The sequence below is a fragment of the Peromyscus leucopus genome, chromosome 22, assembly GCF_004664715.2.
Source record: "Peromyscus leucopus breed LL Stock chromosome 22, UCI_PerLeu_2.1, whole genome shotgun sequence".
Lineage (NCBI taxonomy): Eukaryota > Metazoa > Chordata > Mammalia > Rodentia > Cricetidae > Peromyscus > Peromyscus leucopus.
In genome coordinates, this window is record NC_051081.1 from 16,645,070 (window position 1) to 16,665,648 (window position 20,579).

At 46.5% G+C, this 20,579-nt stretch overlaps 1 protein-coding gene across 1 annotated transcript in view; it reads right to left on the reverse strand.

Annotated features, from left to right (window-relative positions):
• Nucleotides 1-3,255: 3,255 nt before the first annotated feature.
• Nucleotides 3,256-20,579, reverse strand: part of Ppp1r21 (protein phosphatase 1 regulatory subunit 21) — a 64,469-nt gene continuing 47,145 nt past the window's right edge. The window contains exons 18-22 of the mRNA XM_028893063.2: nt 14,276-14,308; nt 12,568-12,684; nt 10,077-10,175; nt 8,515-8,643; nt 3,256-3,955 (exon numbers count right to left, since the gene is read on the reverse strand). Coding sequence (XP_028748896.1) covers nt 3,926-3,955; nt 8,515-8,643; nt 10,077-10,175; nt 12,568-12,684; nt 14,276-14,308 — 408 coding nt within the window. The 3' untranslated portion in view covers nt 3,256-3,925. The remainder of the gene's footprint in view (nt 3,956-8,514; nt 8,644-10,076; nt 10,176-12,567; nt 12,685-14,275; nt 14,309-20,579) is intronic.

Consider the following 20,579-nt stretch of genomic DNA (forward strand, 5'->3'; position numbering starts at 1 on the left):
GCCAGCCCAGAGAGCACCCAGTGAGTCTGGAGGCTTCAATAGAGACCGTGTCCTTGATATGGAGTCTCATATGCTTCCTAGTCTGGCCTCAAAGGCTCCTCCACATCAGCTCCCCAGTGGTGGGACTCAAGCTCACACCATCACACCTCGCTTGAGATTTCTTGAAGATGAATTAGCTAAACTATGCTCAACTGAATCTGGCTTCACTGAAAGGAGAATTACATACCCGGGGAAAAGTTTAAAAATGAATGGACAGCACCCCAATAATACATTTTGTTAAAGGCCATTATTGGCTCCAGGGAAAACAGACTTAGGTAGGAGAGGAAAAGTCATACATTACGTGACTTGGCTATCAGGTGCATTTGAACAACCACAGGGAAGTTTATATTGAATATCGACATGATCAAAAGGCAAAGTAACCAATTTAAAGAGAAAGTATTTGTGTGGGTGTTAGGGACAGGGAGGACACAAACATCTCCCAAGTGCAAAGCCAGTGCTTAACAAGAAAAGCAACGGCAAGTAGCATGTTCTCTGGGAATACAAATACTAAACTATCAAAATTTTCCCAGGGGTCTGCCCTGAGAAGATTTCTCCCAGAGTCCTGGAGAAGACGCTACAGCCGGCGTGGGGTATCTGAGGGATAAGAATCCAAGTGCACTGGGTTCTTTCGTCCATTTACTTTATTCCTCTGAGATTAAATTCTATCTACACAGCTTTATTTCTATACTTATATATAGCTCCTCTCTGTCCCTTCTCTTTGTGTCCTCTCATAGCCCTAACTAAGCTCTTCTGCTATCGATCTCATCTTCATCCTCCGCTCCTCCATCCCCCATCTTTCCTTCCTCTCCTATTCTCTTGACCCGATTCAAATCCACCTATAATTTGCAAAACCTTCCCTTGCTCTTTCTCCTTGGGCTGAGCCTCTCTAACCCCAACCGGAGTCAGGAATTCTCCCCAGTCTTCACTACACCTGGTTATGCAAAAACCCTTTTGTTCTGAGTCAATAGCTCTGGGATGCCACTAGGTCTGTGAGAGAAAGGGATGGTCCAAGCTTCATTTGCACAAGAAACAAAGCCATGTATCTACAATCCACCTGCCTCCTAGGAGACAGGCGTTGTCTCTGTAGGGGTGCTACCTAGTACAGATCAACAGTAGGGTCTGAGAGGCTTATACTGTTTGCTGTTATGGCCTAAGAGTTATGGGCACACAAGAAATTGATCATAGGAAACAGCTGATACATTAAAAGCTAAATAACATGAAATATTCCTTGATATTTGACTTCTCCTCCAGAAGGATTCCTTGATCCTTCAAGGTATAGCTTTATCATATACAGCTGAATCTCCTCTTCATATTCTTGAGGTCTGCAGCACCACCAGTGAGTGAAAGTGTTTTTCTCTTTACGGAGTGGGAGGAGGAAGGATTAGGGGATTGGTTTTTGTTTGTTTTCCCTCAGTACCACATATGTTAGAATAGTCTGACTCAAACTGAAGCTCGTAGCTTTGATTAAAGTCTAGACAATTTGTAGGCTGGACAGAGATGGCTCATCAGTTAAAAACACATACTGTTCTTGCAGAGCACCCGAGTTCAGTTTCCAGACCCACATCATACAGCTCCTAACCACCTATGACTCCAGCTCCTGGAGACCCAACGCCTCTGGCCTCCTGCACTCATGTGCACCCTATCACGCACACCAGAGACACACATACAATTAAAAATAATAAAAAAACAGTCTTAAAAAGCCAAATACAGAGAAGTTGAGGAAAAATAGCCGCTATGTATTACTTTGTGTTTCTTGATCTGAGACAATCCCAGGACCGGATGAGAGCAAATGACAGTTCACGATTATGTCATTATTATGTCACAACTCAGCTCTCCAGGCAGTGATGTAGCTGTTTGCCCCACACACACACTGTGCAGAACCTGAGCACACACATGTTCCTTGCACTAAATGATCATAGGAATAAGACGGGTTCAGAAACCAGTGCTCACCACACTCGCTGACACTCGTAGAACTAAAGCATTCAGATGAAATAACCCAGTGTCTTAGGCTGGCCTTAAAACACTCCAAGAAAAAAAAAGTGTGTGTGCGCAGTGGGGTTGAGCAAGATTAGCTAAGTGTTTCTAATAACTGAGGGGGACCTGAATGTGTCCTCTTACATCTGGGCACACTCTGCAACTCTCAGTATTATAAGTAAGTGATGGCAGCGAAGTTAACGGCGTACGTACACTAAACTTGTCTGACAGTTGGCGAGGTCTGTATAGGACAAAATACGTATTTAAAAAAAAGTCAGGGGCTGAGAGGCGGCTCAGGGGTTAAGATCACTCGCCACTCTTGCGGAGGACCCAGGCTCAGTTCCCAGCACCCACCTGACAGCTTGCAACAGGCCGTGACTCTCGTTCCAAGTGATCCAATGCCCTCTTTTGACCTTTCCAGGCACCAGGCACACATGCAGTACATGTACATACGCGTAGGCAAAGCAGTCATACACATTAAAAAATAAAATTAAATAATGTCTTTTAAGTCAAAAGAGAAAAAAATTCATGCCACCAGCTCAGGAGACAGCGGCAGTTAAGAGCGTCTGCTGCTCTTGTAGAGGACGGGAATCCGATTCCTATCAATTGGTCTCCATCGGAAGCTCCAGCTCCAGGGAGTACTATGCCCCTGGCCTCTACAGGCACCTGCTCTCATGTGTGCACACACACATACATAATTATTAAAAATAAAACTTTTTAAAAAAGAAAAAAAATTATGTCAAAGGCGAATATTGTATCTGGCCTTTAAATATTGTATCTGGCCTTTAAATGAATCTAAGAAGCTAACTAGAAGCTTTACAGGGTTCTGAATGAAGATGTGAAAGAGGAGACTGGATAAAGTCATGGTGTTACTGAGAAATGTAATAGTTTACCTTTCAGATACACAGCACCTGGAGTGGAATGCCCCGTCCCCTGGGCTCAGGCGTGCACTCGTGACTGTGGCCAGGCTGCCCTGGCCCTCTAAGCCTTAGTTTTCTATCTGCTAGACAGAGACAGGCCGTTAAGCACACAACATCTGCTTGTGGCCCTGGAGTGGGGTGCAGGGACAGGCACTGGGAGTTTGCACTGAAACGGCATGTGTCTCGAAGAGACCAAGGGGTCCCTGCTTGAAAGGCGGTTCCCTTCTAGAGGCTGAGCTGCTGGACCGCTCAGCTAGGCTGAGTCAGGTGACTGGATGCAGTCTCGGTTCCCTTTATCACATGGTCACAGACAGACTGAGAGGTTCATGTGGGTAGGAATTTATTGACATGAATTTCCTTCAGCAATTATTCTAACAGAGAGAGGACTGCAGCGCTGCAGACATGACAGCAGACCCAGGGGCTCGAAGGGATGCGGGCTCGTCACCTCGGGGATGGGGGAGGGGAGGTGGGGGAGGGAGGGGGTGCGGGAGGGAGGGGGAGGGAGAGAATCTTTTAAAAAGAATCTGAGACGTCTTTCAATTTTCAATTATAAGAAGAAATGACAATAGAGGAAGTAATGACATCTGACGATTTAAGCATTTTATCCAGAAACATACATCTATTCCATAGATACCAAATCCATTACCATATAATGGAGTTTGAAAATATACAAAATATTTGTTGTTCTTACATACTGAAATTAAATCCTAATTTCAAAAAGTGCACAGTAAAAACAGCATAAGGAAACCTACAATATCCATGGTTATGTCTATTGTTTTCCACTGACTGTCAACATCCAATTCTGTATTTGCCTTGCTGTTTACAAAGACTTCAAATGTCTCAAGGTCACGGACAACACTGGCTAGTTTACAGGTCCCACAGCACTTCAGCTCCCAGGGGCCACCAGCACTGGCTGTGGAGTCTGGCCCCGAGACTCTGGGCAGCAGCTGCAGCCGGTCTGGAGGGAACAGTCGCGTCCAGCTCCTCGTCAACTATCGACTCCTGTTCTTCTTAGAATTTCCCTGTGCAAAGAAAAACGGCCACCATAGAGCACAAGCTTCAGAAAAGGCGTTCACGGTTTGCAAAGCAGGCTGTCTGGGGCCATGCTGTCCCAGGGACACTCTGCTTCCCATCTGGAGAACAGCTGGCAGATAACCTGCATGTCAGCCTCTATTCAGTAACCACAAAGCTGTTATTACTTCTGACCTGCCCTGCTCCCAACTTCCAGGACCCAAACCCTCTCGGGGGCATGAATAATAAATAAAGCACACAACTACCCCGTGTACCAAAATTCCTTCTCGTATGAGATCTCATGAAGCAAAATAGCTTGGTCCCAATATGGTTTTTGTTTTCTGAATAAACAGGTTTTACAGCAGTAGTGCTGTGGATATCACTCTATATAAATAAAACACTGATGGCCAGTGACCAGGCAGGAAGTATAGGCGGGACAAAGAGAGAGGAGAATTGGGGAAACAAGAAGAAGGAGGGGAGACACTGCCAGCCACCGCCATGACAAGAAGCATGTGAAGACACCGGTAAGCCACGAGCCACATGGCAAGGTATAGATTTATAAAAATGGATTAATTTAAGCTATAAGAACAGTTAGCTAATAGCCAGAACCTGGAAACAACCTAGATGCCCATCAACGGAAGAATGGATGAAAAAAATGTGGTACATATACACAATGGAGTTCTACTCAGCAGAGAAAAACAATGAAAGCATGAAATTTGCAGGCAAATGGATGGAACTAGAAAAAATCATCCTGAGTGAGGTAACCCAAACCCAGAAAGACAGTTATGGTATGTACTCACTCATTGGTGGATTCTAAATATAAAATGAACAATCAGACCACAACCCATAGAACCATAAAGGCTATATATATATAGCATGGAGGTCCCTAGGACGACTGTGGCATATAATAAATTTCAGTTTTACTCAATTATTGAAAAAAAAATAGCCAAATGAATGGAAACACATGAACTATGAACCAAAGGCTGAGGGGCTCCCAGCTGGATCAGGCCTTCTGAATAGGTGAGACAGTTGATTGGCTTGATCAGTTTGGGAGGCATCTAGGCAGTGGGACCAAGTCCTGTGCTCATTGCATGAATTGGCTGTTTGAAACCAGGAACTTATGCAGGGACACTTGGCTTAGTCAGGGAGGAAGGGACTGGACCTGCCTGGACTGAGTCTACCAAGTTGATCACAGTCCTCGGGGGAGGACTTGTCCTGGAGGAGGTGGGAATGGAGGGTGGGCTGGGGGTAAGGGGAGGGCGTGGGAGGGGGGAGAATAGGGGAACCCATGGCTGATATGTAGAACTGAATGGTATTGTAAAATAAAAAATATATATCACAAAAAAAAAAAAAAAAAAAAAAAAAAAAAAAAAAAAAAAAAAAAAAAAAAAAAAAAAAAAAAAAAAAAAAAAAAAAAAAAAAAAAAAAAGAACAGTTAGCAAGAAGCCTGCCATGGCCATACAGTTTGTAAGTGATATAAGTCTCTGTGTTTACTTGGTTGGGTCTGAGCGGCTGTGGGACTGGCTGGTGACAAAGAGTTGTCCTGACTGTGGGCAAGGCAGGAAAACTCTAGCAACACAGTGGTTCTCAACCTTCCTAATGCTGTGACCCTTTAACATGGTTCCTCATGTTGTGGGGACCCCCAACCATAAAATTATTTCATTGCTACTTCATAACTGTAAATTTGCTACTCTTACGTATTGTAATGTAAGTATGTTTTCCCCAAATGACCCCAAAGAGGTGGAGACCCACAGTTGAGAACCACTGAGAGCTTGGAGTAGTGGTACACAACGCTCTTCAACATGGTGGTTTTGCATATTCTCTTCTCTTTGGAGAGGTTCACTTCTTAGGACTACAGTCTAATTAAATGCCTAAATGGCCAGGTGGTGGTGGCGCACGCCTTTAATCCCAGCACTTAGGAGGCAGAGCCAGGCGGATCTCTGTGAGTTCGAGGGCAACCTGGTCTCCAAAGCGAGTTCCAGGAAAGGCGCAAAGCTACACAGAGAAACCCTGTCTTGAAAAACAAAAACAAAAACAAAAAACAAACAAACAAACAAACAAAATGCCTAAATGATGAAGCCCACACACCATTTCTTCCCATAAGTGGGCAACACCTGCAGATTATGGCACACACACGGTGGAGATGTTTACTCTGTATCCAGTGGAGACAAAGCTCCCTCGGTCACAAGAGGACACTAGAGCAATATAAATTACTAATAAATGGAGGAGTGTGCTGAACAGTTTTATGTCAAGTTGACACAGCTAAAGTCATCTGGGAGGAGGGAACATCAATTAAGACAAGGCCTCCATAAGATCAGGGTGCAGGCAAGCCTGTAGAGATTTTTTAAATTAGTGATTGATGGGAGAGGGCCCAGCCCATGGTGGGTGGTACCAACCCTGGGCTGGTGGTCCTGGGTTCTATAAGAAAGCAGGCTGAGCAAGCCAGTGAGCAGCTCCCCTCCATGGCCTCTGCATCAGCTCCTGCCTCCAGGTTCCTGCTCAGCTTGAGTTCCTGTCCTGACTTCCTTCCGTGATAGACAGTGATATGGACGTGTAAGCCAAACAAACTCTTTCCTCCTCAAGCTGTTTTTTGGTCACAGTGTTTCCTCACAGCCATAGTCACCCTGACTAAGACAAGGAGGAAGCCAACCCAGGGCTTGCTTACAAAATGACCGAAGAATGGTTAAGAACACCACTCTGAGCTGAAGGGAGGCCTCGTACTTGGATTTAATAATCCAGGCAATTTCAGGAATAGCCTTTAGTGCAAATTTCAGAATTTCTGAAGTAGCTCTAATCCACCTTGCTCACCTCACACGATGGACGTGCAGCTCGGGGGCTGAAACATTTCTCTGTCACTGCCTCCTGGACACCAGTGCTACAACTAGCTCTCTCGTAAATGAAGTCACAGAAAACCAAAGATGATCTCCTCAGTGCGTGTGCATTCTACTGTGACTAGAACTATAACTGAGTCACGAGAGTAAGGGGAGGTACTCACAGAGAGGACTGTACCTCCTGCCTCTAAGACCACATTTCCTGAAGCACGAGTCACTAGAGTCATAATCAGGAACATCTGGCTGGTCATTAGCACAGAGCTGGCCCAGACAAGCACAGGTAACACCTCCCCACACAGTGAGACGTTAATGAATGTCCTGAACGGTGCTGAGGAGGGTCATGTAACGCAGGCTCCAGTGTAGCCCCCCGGCATGTTCTCCAGGGGAACCTCGCCCAGCGGCGACTTTGACCACTCCGGCGTGCAAGGCTGCAACTGAACCTGTCTACTGCCTCTCCAGCTCAGGTACCGCCTGGCCATCTGAGACGACGCACAGAACGGAATGCCTGCTGCTGTGAAGCTTACATTTGTGGGAAAAAAGCTGCCTACTACCATTCACTAACAGAGACAGGGTATATGGAAATGCATGCCAACCTAAGCACATTACCAGGTATCTACTGACTGGTTTGGACAGAGGCTCTATGAGAAACAAAATCAACAGGAATCCTGGAGATAAAATGGTTAGCATTCCTAGGTCATATGGGCAGTTATGAGAATAAATAAAGGACTCTATTCCATTCTTGGGCATATACCCAAAGAAGGCCGTTTCCTAATGCGGAGATATCTGCACATCCATGTTTACTGCTGCTCTATTCACAACAGCAAGGGAATGGAACCAGCTGAGATGCCCACCAACAGATGAAGAGGTCATGAACATGTGGGAGAGATATAATATGCAATATTATTCAGCTGTCAAGAAAAATGAGATCTGCAGGAAAATGGCTAGGCTTGGGAAGTATAATATTAATAAAGGTGACTGAAAGGGAAAAAGAAAAAAGTGTATGTCCCCCTCACATATTGATCCTAGCCTCTAATGTAAACATGCATGTACGTAAACAGTTAAGTGTGGGTATGGACAACACTTAGGAAGGAAATCCCGAGAGGGTAACATGAGCGCAGGCAAGGGGCACAGGAACCACGAAAGAGGACAGTAGGCTAGTTTTGTTTTGTGGTGGTGGTGGTGGTGGTTATGGCAGTTTCAACGCTGTCTGCTCCTCCTCCTCCTGTGGTGGATAACTGAGAGTATAAACCCTAAGTGAGGCCTCTGGTCTCAGAATGTGCAGTTCACTGACAGTCGGAGCTGGGGACTGGGTAAGCGTCTCAAGGCTTCCTTAAGCTGTGTGAGGCTTTTGCCTGTGAATTAACAAGAATAAGTGACTTTACCGAATGAAACAACTTGCTGAGGGTCTGTGAATTAATAAGAGTAAATGACTTTACTGAATGAAACCAGTTGTTAAGAATTACCCACATACCATTAGGATCTTAAACAGACAGAGCATGATCCCCTCAGGCCATCTGCAAGTCCCCTCACTCTTACACAAAAGTAAAAATGTCAAAAGGCAGCAGCAGATCAGACCTCAGCTTAGACTCAGCTAAGGACATGATTTTTCTTTTAGGACAGGAAAACGAAGTGAAGGAAGCGGATTCACAAGTCCTTACTCCTAATCTTTCCTCTGGAAACACCACAGTGCAGCCTTGTCTTCCAGCTGCACTGACGTCCCCGCGTCCCTCCCCACACACCTTACTGGACATCTTCAGCGTGTCGATCTCTTCCCTCTGTTTGGACAGGGTCTCGTTCATGCTGCACAGGTGGTCGCTCATCATACTCAACTGATCCTCGTAGCTCCTCTTGGTGGTCGTCAGCTCATCCTACAGAGCAGGCGAAAAGAAGAAAGGCCACCCAGAAGCTCCTTTTACTACAAACATCTGGAAGCAGCCTATCATGAGGCCCTAGTTGAACAGTTAACACAAAGTTAAGGCACAGGCTGAATGGAAGGACAAGGTGGAAAAAAATAGGGAAAATTTAGCAGCCTTGAAAGAATGCATTCATAGTAGGGTGGTGGGGCACACGCCTTTAATCCCAGCACTCGGGAGGCAGAGTCAGGCGGATCTCTGTGAGTTCGAGGCCAGCCTGGGCTACAGAGTGAGATCCAGGACAGGCACCAAAACTACACAGAGAAACCCTGTCCCAAAAAAACAAAATGAAACACAACAAAAAGAATGCGTTCATAACTTCTTTATCTCAGTCACTGAAGTGTTTGCAAGCATGAGGCATCCCTAGGACCCACATAAAAAGAAGCTGGGCCTGGAGGTGCCCACTGGAATCGCAGCACTGGGGAGGGAGACAGATGCTGGAACTCACTGGCAAGCCAGCCAGCCTACTCGGCAAGTCTGAGACCCACGCATGCTTACACAACTGTACGATGTACAAAACATTCCCTCCTCGGTGGGTACGGGACTGTCAAAAGCCTGGGGGAACTGTTGCTTCCAAACCACCCTGGTTTTCAAACGCCCTGCACAGGCCTCGGCCTTCTGCACTTTCCCAGGAGGACACCCTGCCTCCTGCCTCATGCTCTCCTCAGCCTCCTGAAAGACTCCCGTCTCTAAGTAATCTGAGGAGCTGATCTGAAACACGGACGCTGTGTTCCTGGGTTTTCCTGTGCCTACCTCATGCTGATATCAACAGGGGCTTCCTGGAAGGCAAGGCTTGAAACTGGAACTGGATTTATTTACTTGTGTATTTAGATATATAATGAAGCAGGGTCTCACTATGTAGCCCTGGCTGTCCTGGAACTCACTCTATAGACCAGGCTGGCCTAGAACTCAGAGACCTGCCTGCCTCTGCCTCTCGAGTGCTGGGATTAAAGGCGTGCGCCACCATGCCCAGCAAAAGCAAACCTTTGAAACCCAGCAGTGAGGAAAGGGGAATGTTTTGCAGCCGCACCCTTAGGTTTATTTAGGTCAGTTTCTGAAACAAGACAGAATAATGTGTATAGAACAAGCCTACAGCCAGTCACAGTGAGTGTTTACAAGGAAGATTACAAAGAAAGATTATGGGTAAGTATAAATAAATAAATGCAGACTACAGAAGAATTTGAAATTAACCTCAAATCAGAAACAAGATGGCCATTCTTCGCCTGGTATAAGTAATAGTTACTTTCAGATGAGTTAGAAATCAAGCGATTTGAAAAAGGTGTGTTTAAAGGCCACAGAGCATCACTGGCCAAGGGAAGGCTGGCCTGGCTGCCCTCAGGTCAGTCATGGAAAAGCCGTTAGTGCTGAGGTCACACTCCGGAACTCACCTGCAGCCTGCTGCTATTCTGACTGGCTAGCTTCATCTCCTCGGTCAGGTTCTCCTTACACTTCTCCGCCAGGGCCAGCCTCTTAGAGAGCGCTCGGCACTGTAGAATCAAAACGTCAAATTTTACCCTGGGAAGGTAAGTGGGTTTAGTCACCAAAGCCAAAGGCCATCATTCATTCACGCACTCACTCACTTATTCATTCATTCCAAAACTCTCTGCTGAATACACAAGGAGGAGAATGGGACAGGACATTAGGTGGAGATAAGGACCCACGCTCTTGTTTACTAAGGTAAAAGAGGCCCACAGCCCAAGCTTATCAGTGTTCTGTTAGCTCCAGTGATCACAAAGCACGTAAGAGCGTTCTCCATTTACACGGGATCCATTTATACTTCTGATGGATAAAGGACACTGGTTGTCTCAAAAGGGATTGCGGGCTGCCAACCACAGGCCCTACCTAAGGTAGATCCCAAATCCCTTGGGGTTTAAGTTCATCGCTAGAGACCCCAGGACAGGAACCACGACATCTTTGTAATCCCACCCAAAGATTTATGCTATGTTTTCTCTAGTTTTCCTAAACCCAGATGATGTAAGACAGAGCAGATAAAAAGGAAAAGAGGAAGTTTTATATCACATTGTTCAGACAAGGAGGATTTGAAGATATTTGAATGTTGTGTGGACATCAGGATCTTCAACTATCCTTTCCGGTAAAGTCATGGGGTGGGGGGCGGGGGCATTACTTCCTGTTTATACATGAGAACTAGGACAATCTAAAAATTCTTGCATCATAACTGTGCTGAAAACATTTACTAAAATAGGCAGAGCTCATGAAATTGAGACAGCCTAAAATTCCCCTAGTTCCTCACTTGTTCTCAAGAAAACTTCAGGACAGCTTGTACAATCAAATCACCCACTTCCCTCTGCTCGGCACTGAACCCACCCGCCCTCGAGAGGGAGAGAGAGAGAGAGAGAGAGAGAGAGCATGCAGGGCACGGGCCATAGGAAGACGACAATCACATCTGGGACACCACCCGGAGAGCGGACAGGGAACCGGAAATGATGGTATCAGCTGCACACACAGTTTAAGAAACAGGAGTTCTACCTCAGCCAGCCTGTTTGCTGTACCCCACTTTCTACACCGTAACAACAGTGACCAACTGATAAAGGACGGGTGCAGCAGCTCCCTATGCCCTGGGAAAGGCCGCTTTATTTTAAAGGAAAAGGCACAAAGTCCTTTTCTACCTCTAACACCTGGCTGCCTGTCCACCTCTTCATCTCTGCAATGTGGAGACAGTCACAGATAACGCTCGGTCCCAACAGAGGGGGCCGTCTCTTCCTCTATGCTTTAACAGCTTAAGTGGTGTAACTCTGCCTGTCTCTAATTAATTCTTACTATAAAGTGTCGAATCAAAGACACACAGACCCTGCGTGCACCCACCAACCTTCTTCTTCCTCGTTCTTTAGTATCTGCACTGGTTTCATTCCCCCTCCATCTCTGTAAAGTCTACAGCGAACAGTGGGGTTTTAATACATGAACTACTGATGACGGAAGAAGAGGAGGCGACAAGGTGAGGCCTTCCAGCTCTTCCGAGTTAAACAGGTTACGGTTTTCACTCGATCCTTTAAACTCAGGCCTATGAACCTCCCACTTAGGAACGGGGGGCATGCAGGCTGGACAGACGGCTCTGTCGGCCAACTGCCGCCTGTGCACGCAGGAGGACCTCGGATCCCGCAGCCATGCAGAAAGGCCTGACACGGCAGCACGCGCCTGTCAGCCCAGAGCTGGGGAGGCAGACGCAAGAGCAGCCTGGGGTCTAGCCGGCCAGCCTATCTGACCAACAGCTCCGGGTCAGCGAGCGGCCGTGTCTGAAAGAGCAAGATGGAGGAAGGTACCCGATGCTGACCTCTGGTTCCCACAGGTGTGTGCACAGGTGTGTGCACAGGCACATCCCTACCCCACCCCCAAACACACAAACACACACATTCACATAAAGACACTGGAGAGAATTTAAAGATGGGCTGGCGAGATGACTCAGGGGATAAAGGTGCCATCGAGCCTAATGACCTGAGTTTGATCCCGGAACCCACAGGGCGGAAGAGAGACGACTCTGGGAAGCTGTTCTCTCCTGTCTACAGGTGCTGGCACTCCCACACATACACAGTAAGTAAATGTAAAACCAAGGAAGGTCTGGTGCGTTTCACTTTTCACTTTGCACATGTACGTGTCCTCTACCACTAACACAAATAATCTCTATTAATCCTTCAAAACTCACAACACGGGCTGCAGAAAGGCTGCCGGAGCGATCCTGTCATCTCTCCTGCAAGAACTTGGAAATGACACACAGTCTCACACTTACTGAAATGAATGTGCTGGAGTGGCATATGGACTAACCACCCTGAGATATGACTGATCCAGACACACGGACGGAACAGAACCGTGACCTGACCTGAAGGGTCAGGGAGAGGGAGTGGCAATCTGATGGACCCCACTCACCTCGGCGTAGAAGTGCACCGACTTACTGTCAGCCAGCTGCAGCTGAGACGTGAGCTCCGCTATCCTTGCCATGTAGTGATTCTTAATCAGGTCTTCCCAGGACTCCACATCTGGGACCTTAGAGGACCACAAAGCAGAGATGTCCGTGAGAGGGGCAATTCTAGCAAAGGAAGCAAAGACCACACTTTACACCTCACCACTAGAACCTCACAGGAGACAGCTCCCCTTCCCCTAAGGACCGCCAGGCACGGCGGGAGGACAGCCCAGGTTTCCATACCTGCCGGCCTGTGTCTCAGAGCTCCCCAGAAGAAAACAACACCACAGTGAAGTACTGGGAAGCCCCACGGGCCACATCCTTCCAGGCAGCATGGTTTTCAATCATCTGTTCATTCATTCTTGTTTTGTTTTTTGAAACAGTGTGGCCAAGCATCCAGGGCTAAACTCAAAGTCATAATCCCCCTGCATCAATCTCCCAAATCCTTCGATTACAGGTGTAAGCGATCACACACAGTTCTGACCAGTTTTTATCAGCCACAAACCTAACTTTCAAAATCTCATCTTTCGGACTAACATGGCTTCTTTAACTGGAAAAGGGCAGAGAACGGGGGAGTATTTACTGGAACCCCTGGTTTTTTAATTAACATACAGTCATTACGTATACAGTACTGGGTTTCAGTTCGTAAGTAGATAAACATTTTGCCGGTCTCTCCTCCCATGAGTCATCATCATTTCTAGATAGTTATATCTATGCTTTTCTGTACCTTTATAAAATCTAGGCCCCACAAGTGGGAGAAAACGTGGTATTTATCTTTCTGAGCCTGACTTGGTCTACTTCAGACCATCATCTCTAGTTATATCCATCTTCTTGCAAACAGTACATCATTCTTTATGGCTTCACCGAACTCCACTATGTAAACACACCACACTTTCTTCACCGTTTCTCTGCTGACGGACACCTAGATGATTGCATGGTTCTGGTACTCGGAACAATGCTGCAATAAACACCGAGTGTAAACGCCTCTGTGCTGTGCTGACTCACGGTCCTGTGGAACCTCTAAATTCAGAACAATTTTTTTTTTAATCCTTAAATTTTCTTCAGGAAAATGTAGTGCTCATAAACATACTAATAAATTAAACAAAATTGAACTGTTTGGGGCCTTTGTTCCGGATTGTTCCAGACTGGTATTTGTCCTGTTATACTTGCAATGACACCTGAGCCAAACTGTAAACTCATGAAGCTCAGTATTACCTTTGAAATAAAGAAGGAAATGACAGACCCTACAAGCCTCCTAGAACCATCACGACCACACTGAGTGACGAGCTCGGCTACTTCAGTTTTCATTTACTGGTCACTTGCAGAACCGTGATCTTCAAGTATTTCAAAATTCAAATGTGTAAGCCCAGGTGACAAGTCCCACCAGATCTGGGCTCACTCACAGCAGCACACACGGAGGCCTGAGGAACCCTGCACTGTCAGAACTGTGGAAGTGGGTCACTGACCATGGCCCCCGCTAACCCAGGCTCTAAGCTGCCCTCTACTGAGGACAGCCTGGAAGGAGTGATAAAAGCACGTGGAAGCACCCATGAGAGGAACCACTTGCCTTCCCTGTAAGAATTACCAGAAACACACACATAGCTCCACAGGACTCGTCCACAAACGTGCGCCACACATGCACTAATAGGCAACACCATGTCGAGTGCACATTACCTCACTGTCTGGAGTCCTGGTTAAAAGCCCAATCTAGAACATAAAGAAAAAACACCGTTAGAACATTTCAGACACAAAAAGTTAACAGTCTATAGCGTGTTCTCTTCTTGGTCTGCGCTGGTCCACAGACCATTGATGACGTAGGCCAGATCGCTCTGGAGGCTGAGCATGGCTTCTGCCACATTTGCCGTTGCCAAATGCTCTATCACAATGCCGATTCACCCAACAGACTATCCAGGAGCAGGAGGGTAATTGATTTTGACCCTATTACATCATTTCCCAAGCAATAACATAGATAGTCCTCTGGAGACCACAATCATTAAACATGCTGAACAGAAAACACTAATAAGCACTTTGTATAAAAACTCAAAAGGAAAAAGCATACTTTACATAATGTTATCAAAACATTAATGTAAGACGAATTGCTAAACGGTCTTATAAGTGAAACAACCAGGAGCCAGATATTGGGGTGAATGCTGAAAGATCAGAGAAGCAGAGCAGGCCGCATCCAACTTCATCTCAACAATGCCTCAGCCAATCCTGTTTCCTCAAACAGAAAGCCTGTATGTCCTCATCCAAATGGATCTCAGCTAACCTGCTGCTAAAAGCCTAAAAACTTCTAGTTCCTGGTTTTCACACCTTAAATACCTTTCTGCTTTCTGCCATCACTTCCTGGGATTAAAGGCATGTGTCACCATGCCTGGCTTTTTCCAGTGTGGCTTTGAACTCACAGAGATCCAGACAGATCTCTGCCTCTGGAATGCTAGGATTAAAGGCGTGTGTGCCACCATTTTCTGGCCTCTATGTCTAATCCAGTGGCTGTTCTGTCCTCTGACCCCAGATAAGTTTATTAAGGTGCACGATATACTGGGGAACACAATACCACCACACATTAATAAACATTGAGACTTAAAACAAATATATATATAATATATATAATTTTAGACAAATTACTGTACAACTCCATTTTTCTAAAGTTTGCTTTTATAGATTAAGACTTAAACACCAGGACTGGGGTGGCTTAGTGGTTAGAGCTCACCTCATATGAACAGGCCCTAGGTTCAACCCTGACCACTACCACCATCCCTTAAAAACAGAACGGGATGTCAAAAACAGGTATGATCGCAGAATTCAAGTTACCATCCAAGGTGGCAGGGTGGGTGGAGGGCGTTAGGACTTAAGAAAACTACCGGAGACTTTTTTCCCAATGGGATCTGCTATTCAGGGATGGGGTCCAGTGGGCAGTGTCCATATACTCTCAACCATCCTCAAGTGTATCATTCTTTTATCCCCCAGCCTCGGCCCACTATCTCTTTGGAGACAGTTTCACTATATAACCACGGCTGGCCACAAACTCATGGCAATCCTCGTGGCTTAGGCAGCCAGGGGCTAGGATCACAAGTGTGCCCTCTGTCCAGCTTCCAAGAGTGCTACTCTGAGGACTGAGAGCTGTGAATTCATGGATGTTCACCTATCTAGCTACAAAAGAGTCTGTGGTAAGAATTTTTGGTTACAGAAGAGCTGCAATTTTCTCCTCAGTGAAGCAAGAGTAGCAATTTTTCTCTTTAAGTTAAAAGCTGCTCATAACAGCCCACTGATCATTTGATTTGGCGTAATCAAATCTAACTATATTTGATGAGATAAAACGCAAAGCTATGTCTATGCCCCTTTACCTCTTCCACTCATTACTCCCAGGTTTGAAAACGGGAACCATACAGAGTCCTTCAAAGGAACAGTCTATAAATGGAAGGAATATTCTGACATGTGTTCTTTTCAATCTCTTCTCGTGTTCTACTAACTAGAGTATGATCCAATGCAATCTTATTAGAACATATTTGGCAATGAAGATCAAAAAACATAATATTCATGTCTTCTGGTTCTGCAGTTCTTTCTTAAGACTTATTTCTCTTAATTATGTATATACATGTATGTCTATGTGTGGGTATGTGCACCATGAGTTCAGTGCCCCCAAAGTTTAGATGAGGGCGTCAGATCCCTTGGAGATGGAGTTACAGGAGGCTGTGAACTACCCGACTTGGGCACAGGGAACCAAATCAGGTCCCCCCAAGATCGGAACCTGCTCTGAGCTGCTGAGCCATGTCTCCAGTTCTACTCAGTAATTCCAACCCTAACCTAAGAGTGTACCCCATGGAAATCACCTAATATGTGGAGAGAATCTTACATAAAAATTGTATGACAGTTACGACAGTGAAACATATAACCTCCGCTCAACCCCAGGGAAGCTAAGATGCGTTAGAGATGGAATTCTGTGGAGTCAGTTTCTACAGTCTGATGAAACAGTGTGCATTAACCTCATACTAAAGTCTAAAATTTTTATCAATCAGACATGAAATTTTGTAGAAAGAAATTTAGTAGTACTATTTAGTCAGGATAATGCCATTGATTTTCTTCTTTTTTAATCTCTGGTTATTTTTAGTTACCTCTAATGTACATGGATAATTTTTATATCTAACATATATTTGAAAAGCCCACTAATTTAAGCAGTGTTTTTAATTAAAACAAAATGTGAACATCTGTATTGCTCTGCATTTTTTCTTTCTTGGATTATTATTATTATTATTATTATTATTATTATTATTATTATTTTTACAATAATGAGCCGGTGGCTACATGGTTGAATTCAGGGCTGGATATTTTAATGAAAATAATTAACATTTGGCCTCTGAAACGCTACAGGGCTTCAAACAGTCAATTTATATCTGGTATTGCCTATTTGGCCTTAAAGTGACCTCTTGGGTTGAAGGCTGTGTCCCTTTCGAATCAATTGACTCTGAACCAGGCAGCTTGCGTCTCTCACCCAAGATAAAGACAGTTCAAGTTGTGCTCGCCACAGCCACAGCTACAGACTCAGTTCACTGTGTTCACCTAGGGGTGGCAGAGAGATTTAAAAAAAAAAAAAAAAAAAAAAAAAAAGGCTAGAAAGCAGAAACTGAAAAGTCAGCAAAATGGTCTCTTCCCCTCGCTGTCCACCACATGGGAGGCGGGGCCAGGCCACCGGGCAGGGATCTGCCGTGCGCAGCGGAGAATGAGAAGTGCATGAGCAGACTTTCTCATCCTCGTCTCCCGCCTTCATAAAATCCACTCACATCACCTCTCCTGTGACATCATCTTCCACCGACAGACTTTCCCTGTGACTTCACAACTCTGTGTGGAAGGCAGGGAAGCTTATACTCTACCAAAAGCAACCAAGGGTGGGCGACTATTCCACTACTGTAGTGGCGTGTGGACGTGAAGAGGAGGCACCCAGCCTTTCTCTAAGTCTGAACAGAAATAGCAGCTCACGGAGTATGCAGCCGCTCAACTCCGTTTAAATTCCAGTTAGATTTAAATCAAGAGTCAGAGAGCGGGAAGAGCAGCTGGTGGGGGAGGGACACCGGGTGACAGAGTCACGAGGAAGCCACACCGGGAAAGAACAGCTGCGAAGACAGACGAGGAAATAAATGCGAAGAAGAGTCCCAGAGAGCAGAATTCAGTTTGGTTTCCCCAAGGGAAATGGGCACAGTCTGGCTAGAAAGACAGGTAGGTATCCAAGGGCGCTGAATGCCAACCAAATGGGACTGAAACCTACAGGTGACAGGAGCCACCGAAGCCCAGGAGCAGGAGAGTGTGTTGATTCCTAACCAGACTCCAGGAAAAGCACAGAGGGCACTTGTAAGGTGGGTGGGGAAAGAGACACTGAAGAGGTGATGGCCGGAACAGAAGACAAGGCCGTGCACACACGCTAACTGAACACCCTACTCAAGCAAGAGCAACTTCCAAGTGCATCAGCCCACAGTACAGTCACCATTTGGGCCCAGTGCTGTTCGGTACTAAGAATCTTCATGTCCCTGGGCATCCTCCTTTACATGTAGGAAAAGTGTCTGCCATTCTAGGGTTTAGGAGAAAACAGGCCTTGGCTTTAGCCCTGACATGGCTGCCGATATATCAGTTTCCAACGCCATCTCCTCAGAAAACCAGGCAGCCACCGCACACAAAGACGGAGGGCGGCCTCGGGTGAGTTGTTTCTGCTTCCCCTCATCAACCAGCAATGGACAGTGCCTCAGTTTCACACCCCTACAATCCACCTGAGCACAGACGGAGAGAATACACTGCCATGTTTCCAGACCCAGGCTGGCAAATGGGCTAGTCTGGAACCATGGATACTTCCTGGCCACCACCAACTCCACAGCCAGCACAAGTGTAAGTGAAAGGAAAGAAGGGATGTAGGGGGTGGAGGAATGTCAGACGGCGGGGAACAGTCAGACGGTGGGGAACAGTCAGACGGTGGGGAACAGCCAGACGGTGGGGAACAGCCAGACGGTGGGGAACAGCCAGACGGTGGGGAACAGCCAGACGGTGGGGAACAGCCAGACGGTGGGGAACAGCCAGACGGTGGGGAACAGTCAGACGGTGGGGAACAGTCAGACGGTGGGGAACAGTCAGACGGTGGGGAACAGTCAGACGGTGGGGAACAGTCAGACGGTGGGGAACAGTCAGACGGTGGGGAACAGTCAGACGGTGGGGAACAGTCTGACGGTGGGGAACAGTCAGACAGTGGGGAACAGTCAGACGGTGGGGAACAGTCAGACGATGGGGAACAGTCAGACGGTGGGGAACAGCCAGACGGTGGGGAACAGTCAGACGGTGGGGAACAGTCGGACAGTGGAGAACAGTCAGACAGAGGGGAACAGCCAGATGGTGGGGAACAGTCGGACAGTGGAGAACAGTCAGACAGAGGGAAACAGACAATGAAGAACAGTCAGTGGATAACAGCCAGAGAGTGGAGAACAGACAGAGAGTAGGGAACAGTCAGACAGTGGAGAACAGTCAGACAGTGGAGAATTGTCAGACGGTGGGGAACAGCCAGACGGTGGAGAACAGCCAGACGGTGGGGAACAGTCAGACGGTGGGGAACAGTCAGACGGTGGGGAACAGTCAGACGGTGGGGAACAGTCAGACGGTGGGGAACAGCTAGACGGTGGGGAACAGCCAGACGGTGGGGAACAGTCAGACAGTGGAGAACAGTCAGACTGGAGAACAGTCAGACAGTGGAGAACAGTCAGACCCACTGATGAGGCTACCTCTAGAAGTGGTTCCTTCAGTAACTCAAGGGTGACTAGGGCTGCTCACAGTCAAACTATCCTTGGACAGATTTTAAACTCTGGTATCTGTTGGGTGTCTCATCCACACATCTACTATTTAATTCAGTAAAAACATGCTGCACTTACTTTACCATTTTATATGAATGTGTTTTTTTCTAAACTATTTAAAAGAAAGCTGCAGGGCCAGCAAGACGGCTCAGTGGGTAAAGGCACTTGGCACCAGGCCTGAGGACCTGACTTTGATTGCCAAGTCCCACATGGTAGAAGGTGGAAACCTCTTGTCTATGACCTCCGCTCCCCTCTTGTAGTGGGTAGCTGTTCCAGCTTTGACCTTGAAGCACTGTCCCTAGTGAAGCAGTCCATAACTGCCACGCCTACCTATGTCCTGCCCCTGGGGCGTGGCCAAGATGGGAGCCTTAAGACCTGAGATCCATACATGCTGGTCCTCTTGGCTCCTCGTGATCCTGGATGCTGGACTGTAGACCAAGTCAGAGTTCTCCAGAGAACCACGCCGGACTGCACCTCACCTCTCCCAGATCCTGTAACCGACCCCTTTACTGGCTGTAAGTTACCCCAAAATAAACCTTTAACTACTAACTATGTGGAGTCTCCTTGCTAAATCCGCACTTTACCCTCCCTCACTCTGAACAACTCCATGTGATAAATAAAATGTAATAAAAACAAACTAAGCCACTGACATTATAACACTTTATCCTAAATACTAACATTTACTAAAAAACACGAAGGTGGTCCTCTAAAGCAGCATATCTCAAACTTTGGGGGTCAGTATCAGATATTTACATTACAATTCATGAGAGTGGTTTAAAAGAACATGGCCCTCACAGACTCATAGAGAGGGGCACTATTAGGAGGTGTGACCTTGCTGGAGTAGGTGTGGCATTGTCGGATCAAGTGTGTCACTAGGGGGTGGGCTTTAAGGTCTCAGAAGAGCAAGTCATGCTGAGTGTGGCATTCTTTTCCTGCTGCCTGCAAATCAAGATGTGGGACTCTCAGCTCCTTCTCCAGCACCGTGTCTACCTGCATGCCGCCATGTTGCACCATGGTGATAATGGACTAAATCTCTGAATAGGTGAGCCACCCCAATTAAAGGTTTTCCTTTATAAGAGTTGCTGTGGTCATGGTGTCTCTTCGCAGCGATAGGAACCCTAACTCAGACAGTAGTAAAATTACAGTTATGAAGT